Raw genomic sequence first — 14,450 nt, 5'->3', positions numbered from 1 at the left:
AGTAAAAGACTGCGTTACAGTACATCTCAAAGCACTTAGCATAGTAACAAGGGAACTCACCCACTTTTACTACCAATGTATGGCGCCCACACCCAGGTGATGCACTGCGGTCAATGGAGCCGTGGAGCTAACTTCTGGCACTGCATTTCTCACCCAGTTGTGTCAAGAAGGGACCGGCTCGTTCCGCAGCCGCCCCCCTACTCTCTCCCTGGCACAGTGTGGGGGCAGCGAGGACGTGACCAGCGACGAGGAGCGCATGGTTATCTGTGAGGAAGAGGGGGACGATGATGTCATGGGTGAGGTCACAGTCATATTTAGGGGGTGTTGGTAAATTCGCTCTCGAGTGCCAGAGTGGGCTCAGAGGGCGCTCTGGGCGTTCGTAAATTCAGAGCGTTTTCGCTCTCGGAGCGTTCAGAGCGCACACTGGTCGCTCTGGCCGAGGAGTAGGGATGATCTGAGCGTTCTGACCTCACAACGGTAGTCAAGCACCCAAGCTAACTGGCTAAAGTTGGCTAGCTACTTCCAGACACAAATGAGAGAACACCTCACTCTGGCCATTTTACTCTAGAGGGTTTGGTGACTGTAACTGTGCTGCTTGCAACAATTAAATAACTTTTTTTTGCCGACGTTTACTGACACCGTTCATATTCATCGGGTGTTGCACATTCGTAAGTTCATCAGTTATTCTGCGCTCTGGCACACTAGGACGAGAGTGCTCTAAAATCGGAGTAGATAGCCAGAGTGAATTTACAAACGCACCCTTAGTGTGGCTACCATAGAATTAGGAATTAGAATTTAAAAAATAAATGCAGGAAATACATCACCAATGCCTCTACTGCCATTAATTCCAATTAGACTGGTTTGGATTTCTCCCTGACCAAAATGGCTGCCATTATCATCCCTTTCTGGAACTTTGAGGGTTAATGACATAGCTCCTCTAGTAATTTAATAGGATCTCTATGATGTCCACTGTCGCATTCATAGAAAAATAATAGATGACCTATTCTGTTTCTACGGTTTTAATACCGTTCCTGTTCTATGCCTCCTCAATGTCTTGCACATGTAGTCTGTAGATGTTTTACAACGGGAATCATCTGACAGGTAACTCATTTCCCCCTAGCTGGGTTGTTGGTTGTCTGTCTCATATTCGTCCATTTTTAATGGCACATTCCCTATTGTTTCATTACTGTCTTTACTGTCCTATCACGTCTGATTGGACCTATTGCTTCCTCTTTATGTCCAGAGGACTCGTGCCCTGAAGGATCCATAGACCTCAAGTGTAAAGAGAGAGTGACTGACAGTGACGAGGACGAGCCGGATGGACAGGTACCCTACACGTTTATAGCCTCTTTAGCCTTTTGGACTGTAGGTGCTATTAACTAGGTACAATTTAGGTTTCATGGGTAATGGAGCTGCCAAATGAAGTAGCATTGTCCTACTGAATTTTAACGGATATCTAGTAGGTTCGATTCCTACTGTTTCTTCTCACCCATGCTAAGGTGGTGTGAGTCTGATCCAGGTTAAATTCTATGTTGGTGCACTAAGAGAGTTAATTCAGGAGGAACCTTAGTTAACATTTCTCTTTGATCTCTCCCCCTCCAGCAAGCCTTCCAGCCAGTGGTCCGTTCCTCTCTCCCCTCCTCCACCAACACCTCCCACGCCGACTCTCACTCCGACTCTACCAAGGGGGACACAAGGGGGAGCGACGGAGAGAGCTCTGAGAGGAAGAGAAAACGAGGGATGGAGGGAGGAGAAGAGGGAAGTGGAGAATCCAAAAGAGGAAGGGGTGGAGGGTGGCACGTTCCTTCTAATTCCATCCCTGGATCGGCGCCCAACACCTCAACCCCTGCTCTGGGTTATGGACTCACCCAGGTGCTCGGTGCAGTCCGGATGGCCCCCACCATGGTGACCAACGTGGTATGCCCCATCACCAGCATGCCCATCCCCATCGCCAGTAAGCCAATGGAAGGCTCCATTGCCCTCAGTGCCCTGCCTGGGGAGAAGAAAGCCACGCTTCTGATTGGAGGACCGGGAGCAGGAGGCGGGCCTTTCACAGCAGGGGGTGGGTACTTGTCCTCGTCCTCTCCAAATCCCGTGAGTGTGGGGCCAGGGGGGCTGCAGGTCACCAGTCTAGTGCTGGGAGGTGCTTTCCCCAACCAGTCTATACAGCTCATAGCCCCGCCTCAGCCTATTTTAAGCTCCACCCACAGCAGCCTGCCACTCCCCCTCCCCCTGCTGCAGCCCCAGTTCCTTCCTGCCGGTTCTCTCATCCCCCCTGGCGGTGCCAAGCCTGGCCTCACCCAGGTGCAGTACATCCTGCCAACCCTGTCTTCTGTCAGCGCCAACCCCAAGAGCACCTCCCCCCAGCTAACCCAGCAGCCAACCGGCGTCCGCATGCTGCCCTCCACTCCGCCCACACATGTCTCCCTGGCCAATGGAATACATTCGGGGGCAGGAGTGGAGATAAGATATGCCACAGTGGGAGGGGTCAGCCCTGGAGAAAGAGGTGAGAGAGAGGAGAGATTGGCCGACAGGGATGGAAAAGGGGAGGACCTACGGAAAAGGGGAGGGTACTTTGTTATATACAAGGTGATATGTTTACGACCATCCAAAATTCCTAAGTCTAAGTTTTATTTTTTGGGGGGAAGTTAGTTGAATGCTCCTTCAAGCCCAGAATAAGTGTAACCCTCTGTTTAGTCTAGCACTTTAATGTTACCTGTCAGTGAGAGATTCATCACCTTATGGTTGTCATTAGTTATCATGTCAACACGGTCTTACCTAAACCAACATCTCTCTCTCTCTCTCTCTCTCTCTCTCTCTCTCTCTCTCTCTCTCTGCTCTCTCTCTCTCTCTCTCTCTCTCTCTCTCTCTCTCTCTCACCAGTCCAAGCCCAGTCTCCAGTCTTGCAGAGCAAGATGTTGGTTCCCATGGCAACAGTGAGAACCAGCTCTACTCCTCAGCCCAGCTCCCTGGTGGCTCCTCCCCTTCCTGTGCAAAATGGTGCTCTACCAGGAAGCAAGGTAGCGATTATTACACACAAGCATTACATACAATATAACAGCAACTTTCCCGAAATAATGTGTTGCTACTGCGGGAGTAATGACCCACAACCCATGCTCCAAGCAGCTGATGCATGGGGACCACTAGCCTCTTGGCTGACCTGTTGATGTGTGTGTTATCCTGCACAGATTATCCAGATCGCCCCCATGCCGATGGGCCAGACAAATGTCCACTCTGCTGGAGCAGTGCATCCTGGGAGTCCCTTCCATGTATCCATGGCAACAGCCACTGTGATGACTCCGGGCATCACACCCCCTCAGACCGTGTTGCTAACCTCACCTCCAACAAGGTACTCACTTTAACCTACGAGAAACGTCTGATTATGCAGTATATTATACTGATCAAAAATATACATAAGCACAACATGCTTTATTTAACTAGGCAAGTCAGTTAAGAAGAAATTCTTATTTTCAATGACGGCCTAGGAACAGTGGGTTAACTGCCTTGTTCAGGGGCAGAACGACAGATTTGTACCTTGTCAGCTCGGGGATTTGAACTTGCAACCTTTCGGTTACTAGTCCAATGCTCTAACCACTAGGCTATGCTGCTCATGTTTCATACGATGAAATAAAAGATTCAATACATTTTCCATATGCACAAAAAGCTTATTTTTCTCACATTTTGTGCACAAATTTATTAACATCCCTGTTAGTGAGCATTTCTCCTTTGCCAAGATAATCGATCCAGCTGACAGGTGTGGCAAATCAAGAAGCTGATTAAACAGTATGATCATTACACAGGTGCACCTTGTGCCGGGGACAATTACAGGCCACTCTAAAATGTGCAGTTTTGTCACACAACACAATGCCACAGATGTCTCAAGTTTTGAGGGAGCGTGCAGTCGGCATGCTGACTGCAGGAATATTCACCAGAGCTGTTTCCAGAGATTTTAATGTTCTTTTCTCTACCATAACCCGCCTCCAACGTCGTTTTAGAGAATTTGGTAGTACGTCCAACCGGCCTCACAACCGCAGACCACGTGTATGGTGTCGTGTGGGCGAGTGGTTTGCTGATGTCAACATTGTGAACAGAGTTCTCAATGGTGGCAGTGGGGTTATGTTATGGACAGGCATAAGCTACGGACAACGAACACAATTTCATTTTATAGATGGCAATTTGAATGCACAGCGATACCGTGACGAGATCCTGAGGCCCATTGTTGTGCCATTCATCCGCCGCCATCAGCTCATATTTCAGGATGATAATGCTCGGTCCCATTTTGGAAGGATCTGGACACAATTCCTGGAAGCTGAAAATGTCCCAATTCTTCCATGGCCTGCATACTGAGGAGACAGCTCACCCATTGAGTATGTTTGGTATGCTCTGGATCCACGTAGAACACAGCGTGTTCCAGTCCCCTCCAGTATCCAGCAACTTCTCACAGCCATTGAAGAGGAGTGGCACAACATTCCACAGGCCACAGTCAGCAGCATAATCAACTCTATGCAAAGGAGATGTGTTGCACAGCATGATACTGACTGGTTCTGATCCATGCCCCTACCTTTTTTTAAAAGGTATCTGTGACCAACAGATGCACATCTGTATTCCCAGTCATGTGAAATCCATAGATTAGGGCATAATTAATTTATTTCAATTGATTGATTTCTTCAAATGTACTGTAACTCAGTCAAATCTTTGAAATTGTTCCGTGTTGCGTTTATATTTTTGTTCAGTGTATATGTCCCACTATTACTTTCACGTGGTTTTAATGACAACAGAACCTCTGCAGAGTTTGAGTTTATTGTGGCTGTGCCTTTGTCAATTGACCTTCATCAGAACAATGTGTACATAGCTGACCCTCCTGCATTTTGGCTCTCCTTTACTCTAGGATCACTTATGTCCAATCGGGCACCGGAGTTGTCTCCACGGCAACAGTCCAGACCCCTCCCTCTCCAGGCCCCGCCTACCTGCCATCGTCCCTGGCGACCCTGGGCTTCACCGCCATCGCCCCGGCCGGCCAAGCCCTTGTGCACCCTCTCGTAGCAGGCCAACCACCCTGGCTAGCCCCAGCCCTTTCCCCTGGAGCCCCGGGGACTGGACGTCAACCCCTCACCGCCATTTACCCGGCCCAGAACGTCACCCTGGCGCCAGATGTGGTTTCCATGACCTCCGTGCCCCCCAATTTGGCTCAAGAACTGTCCGGCCAATCATCACGCTCAGCTGTCGGCGTCCAGGGTTCAAAGGACGTGACCCGGTCACATGAAGAGGGAATGCCACACCTGACTGCAGAGATGGAGCACAAGCCACAGGTGGAGGGCCAGGCCCAAAGGAAGACCAAGACACAGATAAAGAAAGAGAGCATAAAGAAAGAAAAGATGACGGAGGATGTCGAGGCACATAGCAAACCCGGTGCTAACTCAATGGGTACGTCCAGCAGCAACACACCAACAGGTACGTCAAAACTGTAGTCCGCCTGCCCTTACTCTGTACCCTTTCACCTCCCCTCCTCTCTCACCTCCATCTCTCCTCTCCTCACTTCTCTGCTTATGGCCTCTTCTGCTATAGTTGCCTCTTTTATAACTAGCTATGCTACTATATACACTATATATACAAAAGTATGTGGACACCCCATCAAAATAGTGGATTTGGCTATTTCAAATTTCTGCCCTGCTAGAGCTGTCCCTTTCATCTGTGCAGTTATTGTGAAGTGGAAATGTCTAGGAGCAACAACGGCTCTGCCGCGAAGTGATAGGCCACACAAGCTCACAAAACGCGTTGCACATACAAATTATCTGTCCTCGGTTGCAACACTGAGTTCCAAACTGCCTCTTGAAGCAACGTCAGCACAAGAACTGTTTGTCGGGAGCTTTATGAAATGGGTTTCCATGGCCGAGCAGCCGCACACAAGCATAAGATCACCATGCGCAATGCCAAGCGATGGCTGGTGTGGTGTAAAGCTCGCTGCCATTGGACTCTGGAGCAGTGGAAATGCATTCTCTGGAGTGATGAATGACGCTTCACCATCGGGCAGTCCGACAGACGAATCTGGGTTTGGCGGATGCCAGGAGAACGCTACCTGCCCCAATGCATAGTGCCAACTGTAAAGTTGGGTGGAGCAGGAATAATGGTCTGGGGCTGTTTTTCATGGTTTGGGCTAGGCCCCTTAGTTCCAGTGAAGGGAAATCTTAACACTACAACATACAATGACATTTTAGACGATTCTGTGCTTCCAATTTTGTGTCAACAGTTTGGGGAAGGCCCTTTCCTGTTTCAGCATGATATCTCCCCCGTGTACAAAGCGAGGTCCACACAGAAATGGTTTGTCAAAATCGGTGTGGAAGAACTTGACTGGCCTGCACAGAGCCCTGACCTCAACCCCATCGAACACATTTGGAATGAATTGGGAGGCCCACTGCGAGCCAAGCCTAATTGCCCAACCTCACTAATGCTCTTGTGGCTGAATGAAAGCAAGTCTCCGCAGCAATGTTCCAAAAACTAGTGGAACCCTTCCCAGAAGAGCGGAGGCTGATAAAGCAGCACAGCGGGAACTCCATATTAATGCTCATGATTTTGGAATCAGATGTTCAACTAGCTGGTGCTTTTGGTCATGTAGTGTATTTTTACTAGGAATCATGAGCCACTGTCGTGTCTTTTTCTGCAGGGAGTGAAGAAAATGGTGGTCGAGCCAGCCGCGTGAAAGAAGAGAACACGGACGATGCCAGAGATTATGCCAAAGAGAAACAGACAGACGTGAATGGAGAGAGGGAGAGGGGAATAAAGATGGAATGTGGGACACCTGAACCAGAGAGGTCCAGGGAGACAGATGATTGGCCCCATGAGGGCCACAACAAAGGGGACAGCGGCAACGGGGGCCACAGCAAAGGGGTAAGAGACGACTCTAAAGATATTGCAAGAGCAATGGAATTAATTTGTTCATCGTGCTGCAAACGATTATTGCGACGCAAACAATTATCGCAAACACTTATCAAGGACGAGGCTGCTGGTATGGTTACTGATCCTTCCTTCTTTTCTCTCTCTCTCTCTCTCTCTCTCTCTCTCTTTCCAGGCTGGACCGAGGGAACCTCCCCACCTTCCCACAGGACAGGACACTCCTCCGCCTGCCCCACAGACTGACAGGGACGCGCCCCCCTCAGCCAAGAAGACCAAATTCCGCCCTCCGCCACTCAGAAAGCCCTCCGACTCCATTGACAAGTGAGTGGCAGGGATTGGGGGAGGGGGCAATGGGAGGAAATTAAAACGTCACCATAGTTGAAAGTAAACGTGTGTTGACAGTTATGACCAATTGGAGAAGATTTTGTAGCCAGGGAATCAGCTGGTTGGAGCTTGTTGCTTACATCAGTAACGTTGAGGGCTCGATCCAGACCCGGCGCCGGGATAAAGTGACTAAGGGGGCAGTTGTAATCGGCGAGCGGGCTACATTTCTGGGGGGGTTCTTGCATTGGAATTGTATTGAATTCCGCTTATATCACGCCACACCACAATAAACATAACGTTCACATGCAGAGACTCCGAGATCAGAGTGCTTTTGAAGTGACAGGTTGGAAATCTCCCCTCTCTCTGCTGCGCTGTATCAGCGTAAAATAGGGGCTTTCTAGCAGTCGTAAGCGCAAATATTCAGGAGGCAGGCAGGTAGAGGTGTAAATGAGTGTTGGATTTATTTACACAGCGCTGGTGTTTGAAAGATGACGGTGGTATTTACAAATATATATACAAAGTTCAAAATAAAAAGAATCTCATCAGGCAAAACCTGTCTTAACCAATAAAGCATTGGTGGGGTCTACCAGGCTGAAATACAACCTCCCCTTGAGTTACCCAAACGTGAACGAACTAGAACATCCCCAAATGGGCACTTAAATACATTTGGCCTGTCCTATTCTTGGCACGCAGGCCAGGTATGTCCACACAGGTGGACTCCAGTCAAGTTGTAGAAACATCTCAAGGATGATCAATGGAAACAGGATGCACCTGAGCTGAGTCTCATAGCAAAGGGTCTGAATACTTATGTAAATAAGGTATATCTGTTTAAGAATGTTAAATACAATTTAAATTGAAAACATTTCTAAAAACCTGTTTTCGCTTTGTCATGTTGCGCAGTTTGTGAGCTCTCCAAACAACGTTTCCTTTTGGAGAATGAGAATGGTATGAATATATATTATATTGAATGAATTATCAACATTTCCGTAACCAAACATTCTAAATGAATGGGGGAATATGTAGACATTAATAGTAACTTCACTGATAAATATACACTGAGTGTACAAAACATTATGAACACCTGCTCTTTCTGTGAAATAGACTGACCAGGTGAACGCTATGATCCCTTATTGATGTCACTTATTAAACACACTTCAATCAGTGTAGATGAAGGGGAGGAGACAGGGTAAAGAAGGATTTGTAAGCCTTGAGACAATTGAGACATGGATTGTGTGTGTGCCATTCAGAGGGTGAACGGGCAAGACAAAAAATACAGGTGCATTTGAACGGGGTATGGTAGTAGGTGCCAGGCGCAACCCTTCTGGGTTTTTCACGCTCAACTGTCTCCCGTGTGTATCAATGGTCCACCACCCAAAGGACATCCAGACAACTTGACACAACTGTGGTAAGCATTGGAGTCAACACGGCCAGCATCCCTGTGGAATGCTTTCGACACCTTGTGGAGTCCATGCCCAGACCAAGTGAGGCTGTCCTGAGGGAGAAAGGAGGGGTGCAGCTCAATATCAGGAAGGTGTTCCTAAAATGTTGTACACTCTTGTGTATATTTCACAGGGCATTGCTAAACATTGACAAACAATTGACACAATAAAACAAATAGTGCGGCAGAATTGGCGCGAGTCATTGTGCAATAGTGGAGAGAGACGTTGCTATAGCACCTCTTCGCCACACCCCCCCCTCCTCATTCTGGCCCCAACATATTTAATGATGCTCACGATCCTCGTTCATAAGCAGTAACCTCATAAACATTGTCAGGACGTAGCAGTGGACATTCCCCCTGCAACTGAAATCATTACCGCTCAGTATTTCTATCCACCCACATTAAAGGTACACACTACCCAAACTAATGGACATGTTACAGCAAGGCAGAATGGCACATTCCAAACGAGCACTGGGTACATGATACGTATTGACCAACATGTCATGTCCATTTGGTGAATGTAGATTGGCAGAGCAAATAAAGGAAGATCATAGCATAGCCCTGAGCTAGATGAACACTTTGCCCAGGACCTTAACACTGTCCATTAACCTTTTGGCTCATCAGGGGCTTTGTTGAAGCAGTTTAGGAAGCATCCTCTCCCGAACGATGACCAGCGGACACTGGGGGTTGTCTCCAGAGCCCCTCAGCAGTGATGAAACTTCCATGCCACACCCAGGAACATTTTGCGGTGTCATTTTTCCTCCAAGCCCGGGGAATGGGTAAGAGAACGCCCTGTCTTCTCCGGGCTCGGGAGAGAGCTTGTCATAATCAATCCAGTGTCAGTCAGTGTCGGGACGAAAACCTCACACACCCCCATCATAGGAGCAAGGAGACATTTTTGCATTCAATATGGCACCCGACCGTTAAACTTGACCCCGCCTTTTATAAATCAAAATGAAATATTAAAGGCGGGGGCGTATCACGTTATTCTCTTAGCCTACCACAGAGATGAGAAGCCTTTTTTTCACGCTTTTTATGGAAACCCAGAGGAGTCATACCTAACCGCCTCAGTGGCTTTACATAGCCCCCCTACACACACCGCGCAGCGCTCTGTCCATTGTGCTGATACCATTCAGAGAAACGGAGGAGACACACATTTGAAGTGAGGGGGCTAAGCCCTTTTTAGCTTCCTGGTGGAGTCGGGTACGGTTCGATCCCAACATGGGCCTCATAAAATCTAACTATATTTCAACTGTACCAGGGCTCTGTCGGGGTCCTATTTCGAGGAGCGCTTTGCCGAGCTGCCAGAGTTCAGACCAGAAGAGGTGCTGCCCTCTCCCACCCTCCAGAGTCTGGCCACTTCCCCCCGAGCCATACTGGGCAGCTACCGGAAGAAGAGGAGGAACTCCACAGGTGAGAGAGAGAATGAGAGAGACAGAGAGAGACAGAGAGATAGCATTAAAAATGAAACATGGGTTTACAAATTTAGCCTGTCCGCTATAGTGGAAATTTGACTTGGACAATAGAGAGTGCAGCCTCTTCCATATACATACAGAAATACATAGAATCAATTGAGAACAACACCCCATCATACACCCTCCCTCCCCACCCACACAAAAAGGTAATACGTTCATGTCAGGCAAGGCTGTGACTAGTTGGCAGTTCCACCTATCACAGATACCCATGACTTCCAGTCATTGCGCTAACGCTAGTTAGCAATGGCTCGCGAAAGTACCTCCAACTTCCTCCATAGCATGACTAGGGAGGATTTGTCCAACATATTCAAAAGAAAATGTATAAATAATCTAGCACAGCCACTAAAATGAATTTGAACGTATTTCTTTCCTCCGTCAAGACCAGAGGTACATTATAATATTATTCCATGTTCTATTGGATTCTGGGGTTAAAAACGCCTTCTCTTCATTCTATATCTCCCTCCTCTTTCTTCACTCACTCACCACCACCTCCCTTTCCTCTGTATCTTCTTCCTCCCCTCCTCTTTCTCTGTCTTCCTCCTCCTCCTCCCCTTCTGTATCATCCTCTTCTCTTCCTCTCCCCCTCTCTTCCTCTCCTCTCTTCTTCCTCTCCCCTTCTCTTCCTCTCCCCTTCTCTTCCTCTCCCCTTTTCTTCCTCTCCTCTTCCTCTCCCCTTCTCTTCCTCTCCCCTTTTCTTCCTCTCCTCTTCCTCTCCCCTTCTCTTCCTCTCCCCTTCTCTTCCTCTCCTCTTCTCTTCCTCCTCCTCTTCTCTTCCTCTCCTTCTCTTCTCTTCCTCTCCTTCTCTTCCTGCTCCTCCCTTCCTCTCCTCTTCTCTTCCTCCTCCCCTTCAGACCTGGACTCGTCTGCAGAGGACCCCAGCTCTCCCAGGAGGAAGACTGCAGCTCGGAGCCGTCTCTCCAGCTGCAGCTCGGAGCCCAACACACCCAAGAGCGACGTCAAGTGTGAGGGGGACATCTTCACCTTTGACAGAGCTGGTAAATAGTGTGGAGCGCACGGCAGTCTGTCATATGTTATGTCTTGTGTCCTAAATGGCACCCTATTCCCTACATAGTGCACTACTTTTGGTAGACCCCAATAGCTTTTTCCTTAGTTACTCCCTTCCTCCTTGCATTCTTTTCTCACTCATTACTTTAGATTTTTTCGTTACCTCCTCTTTTCTCCATTCTTCCATTCCCTCACTTCTCGCAATCACCCTTCTCTCCTCTCACTCCCTCTTCATGTTACTCACTCCTCTCATCTCTCTCTCATCCCTCACTTCTCTCAATCACCATCTTTCCCCCTCTCTTCTCTCCTCTCATCTCTCTCGCATCTCATGTATCCTTCTGTAGGTGCTGAGTCTGAAGATGTCTTGGGGGGGATGGACAGAGTGCCGTACTCCTCTCTCCGGAGGACTCTGGACCAGCGCAGGGCTCTCGTCATGCAGCTCTTCCAGGAACACGGCTTCTTCCCTTCAGGTAGCCACCCGGCACCATCTGCTTCTCTCATTGACTAATGTAGCAGAATTGTTTACTCTCATTGGTCACTTTGTATACTGGCTTTGCGGTTGAGCAAGACCAGATTCCAACCAACTAGTCTCTGATACAACCACTCGAATGCTGCACTCATCTGCTTTCCCTCCTCTCCTCTAGCCCAGGCCACTGCAGCCTTCCAGGCCCGCTACTCAGACACCTTTCCCTCCAAGGGGTGTCTGCAGCTGAAGATCAGGGAAGTGAGGCAGAAGATCATGCAGACAGCCACACCTGGAACCCCTGGAATCTCTGAGCCCGGCGGGTCAACAACAGGGGTCCCGGGGTCAACAGACTCCACCTCCGCCGCCAACGGCTCCTCAAATACTAACACTGGAGATGGTACAGGGACGGAGCCTGGAGAAAGAGGGAGGAGTCCCGAGGAGCCCAGGAGTTTGGGTAAATTGTAGGAATGGAAAGAAAGAGGGATGGAAAGAAGGAGAAAAACAAGAGAATGGAGTAGATGGAGAGAAAGTGACAAAAGAGAGTGAGAGGGTTGTTGTGACCCACTGCATGTCCTTGTACATGTAGTAACAGGGCTTCAGTATCTCGTCGGCACAGTTCTGTACTGGCCGTACTCTCAGCACATTTGTAGTTTGATACAGAACATCCTGTGGTACACACAATTCTTTCTGTCTCTCTCGCACACACACACACACCCCACCAACGCAGACTGTTACTCTTGGGTGGCAGTCACAAGCACTGTCACGTGAAAGACACAACGGCACGTTGTAACAATTTGTGCGGATGCAGTTTGCCATTGACTTGACTTCCCTCCCTCCACTCCTCAGCACAGTGGTTGGGATGTATCCAATGTAACCTCCACTGAAACTCCACAGCCCCTCTATGCTGCAACAACAGACAGCACTGAAATGGACTCACACACACAGTCTGTCAGTCTACTCAACATTCGCCTGACCAAGCCATTGGCCTGCACAGTTTTTAGCGATTGTAGAAAGTGAGTCAAGCATGGATACCATTTGCTCCCGATAAAGGGAGGCGGGACTCAGTGTGACAATTGACCCAATCCCTGGCCCAATCAGTTATCACTGTCACAGACAGACTTGAGTTCCTATTGGCTGGAGAGGATGTTGTATATTGGGGTTTCCCCCCTTGTGGACGCCATTACGAGATATGAAATATGTAAAGATTGAAGGGTGATGCGTGACAAAGCAACAAACTCAACAATGGTTGGCTGTAACAGAGCACAGAGAAAGGCTGAACGAGACGATCGTCCATTCATTGGTCAACTCGAGTGGAGGCTGCGGATTCCACCAAGGACACCGGAAGCAGATGATGCGACATGGCTCACTTGGCTCCCAAGTGAGAGTTCACAAGCAAAAGTAGATTTTGAATCAACTTCTAGGAGTCACCCAGTGGATATGTTGTTTTATCTTGTATTGTTGCAGTGGAAATAACACGTTTTATGTGGCCTGTTTTCTCTCTTGTGGCTCTTATTGGTGTTTCTCCAGCATAAACTTATATCAAAGGGGTTTTGAAACAGCCCACGCGAGCCCTCTTCTAAATTTTACTTTGGGCCATTTCCCCTCTCCCATGACTTCTCAGTAGACACATAGAGGGGGCAGGCAGTTTGTTTTTAAATGTTGAAATCAGGTGTTTGCACAATGTGTGGTCTTGTGACTGCAACTTAAATCAGGAAAGTATTGTTTTTAGAGATTGTTTCATAGAAATAACCTTGTTGTTATCAATCCCCCCTCTTCCATTTCTAGCCCCTTTCCTTCCCCCCTTGCTTCCACTCCCTGCCCCTCTATCCAAGTGTTGTTAGAAAGTGCCCTTAAGCACTGGTCCAGGGTCAGTTCTGTTATGTAGCTCAAGATGGCTCTGGTTAGGGTTTAGTTCAGGGAAAGCAGATCCTAGACCAGCCCAGTAGGGCATTCTCTGGAGCCCTCTCTCTTCCCTCTCTGCCACTTTATTTTTTCCTTATTAAATGGTGCAATACGATATTTGGAATGGGTGGGTTATGTGGATCGGTGCCATAGATATTTACAGTACAGTCAGAAGACCCATTCTAATAACAATGGCATAAGAAGAATGAGCTGAGATTACTATATTTGAAGAGATAGAGCGTAGCTAACTAACTAAAGTCAAAGAAATTCAAATAGCACTTTTTGCCTCTTCACTTGTTTTGGGAAGAGTTGGGGTAGTTATGGATATACCTTTATTTCTCTGTATACAGTTGGATGTGTGAAAAATATATATATATTTCCATATGTGCATATAGATGATGTGTGTGTTTGCGCACATGCATGTATGGAATCAGCCACACCCAGATTCCTTCACATACCATACAATAAGACATTATCAATCATATGTTCTTCAGGTATTCTAGAGGCAGTATTTTTACAGTCACAAGGACTATTATATGACATCTTGATTTGTTATATTAATGAGATAGTCCAAGATCAAAGACATAGAATTTATCAAAGATTTGTTGAATCTTGCAAAGGTGAGGCCTGAAATGATTCCATGAACATGCATGTGCGCACGCAAACACACAGACATACATACACACACATGTATGCGTGTACACTGTATGATTGTGCTTAAAATAAACTGTCCTTACTTTGGAGAAGGAATTTTAGAATGAGAGAGATGAGTGTTAGCTCATAAACAGGCATGTTGACCATGTGCAATATTTCTAAACAAAACACACAAAAAAAACTAAATATTGAAAATATTAAAGACCTAACACAATATCCTTTGTCTTTGTTCTGAGTCAGATTAGTGAATGTGAGTGTGCTGGTATAATGGAATCCATCTCTGTACAACTGACCC

General features: G+C 47.7%; 1 protein-coding gene across 2 annotated transcripts in view; it reads left to right on the top strand.

Annotated features, from left to right (window-relative positions):
• Window positions 1-14,371, top strand: part of LOC106570138 (protein capicua homolog) — a 35,748-nt gene extending 21,377 nt beyond the window's left edge. Inside the window, exons 9-20 of one of the 2 annotated variants that reach the window (XM_045694664.1) lie at window positions 158-296; window positions 1,244-1,326; window positions 1,603-2,062; window positions 2,884-3,020; window positions 3,189-3,349; window positions 4,889-5,451; window positions 6,662-6,885; window positions 7,067-7,212; window positions 9,915-10,066; window positions 10,980-11,123; window positions 11,478-11,603; window positions 11,778-14,371. In XM_045694664.1, the coding sequence (XP_045550620.1) occupies window positions 158-296; window positions 1,244-1,326; window positions 1,603-2,062; window positions 2,884-3,020; window positions 3,189-3,349; window positions 4,889-5,451; window positions 6,662-6,885; window positions 7,067-7,212; window positions 9,915-10,066; window positions 10,980-11,123; window positions 11,478-11,603; window positions 11,778-12,064 (2,622 nt within the window). In that variant the 3' untranslated portion in view covers window positions 12,065-14,371. Of the gene's footprint in view, window positions 1-157; window positions 297-1,243; window positions 1,327-1,602; window positions 2,507-2,883; window positions 3,021-3,188; window positions 3,350-4,888; window positions 5,452-6,661; window positions 6,886-7,066; window positions 7,213-9,914; window positions 10,067-10,979; window positions 11,124-11,477; window positions 11,604-11,777 lie in introns of both variants that reach the window. The other variant, XM_014142175.2, reaches the window with a different exon arrangement.
• Window positions 14,372-14,450: the final 79 nt, after the last annotated feature.

Source organism: Salmo salar, chromosome ssa14, assembly GCF_905237065.1.
Source record: "Salmo salar chromosome ssa14, Ssal_v3.1, whole genome shotgun sequence".
Lineage (NCBI taxonomy): Eukaryota > Metazoa > Chordata > Actinopteri > Salmoniformes > Salmonidae > Salmo > Salmo salar.
The sequence above is the reverse complement of the archived record's forward strand: the minus strand, read 5'-3'. Positions and strand labels throughout refer to the sequence as shown.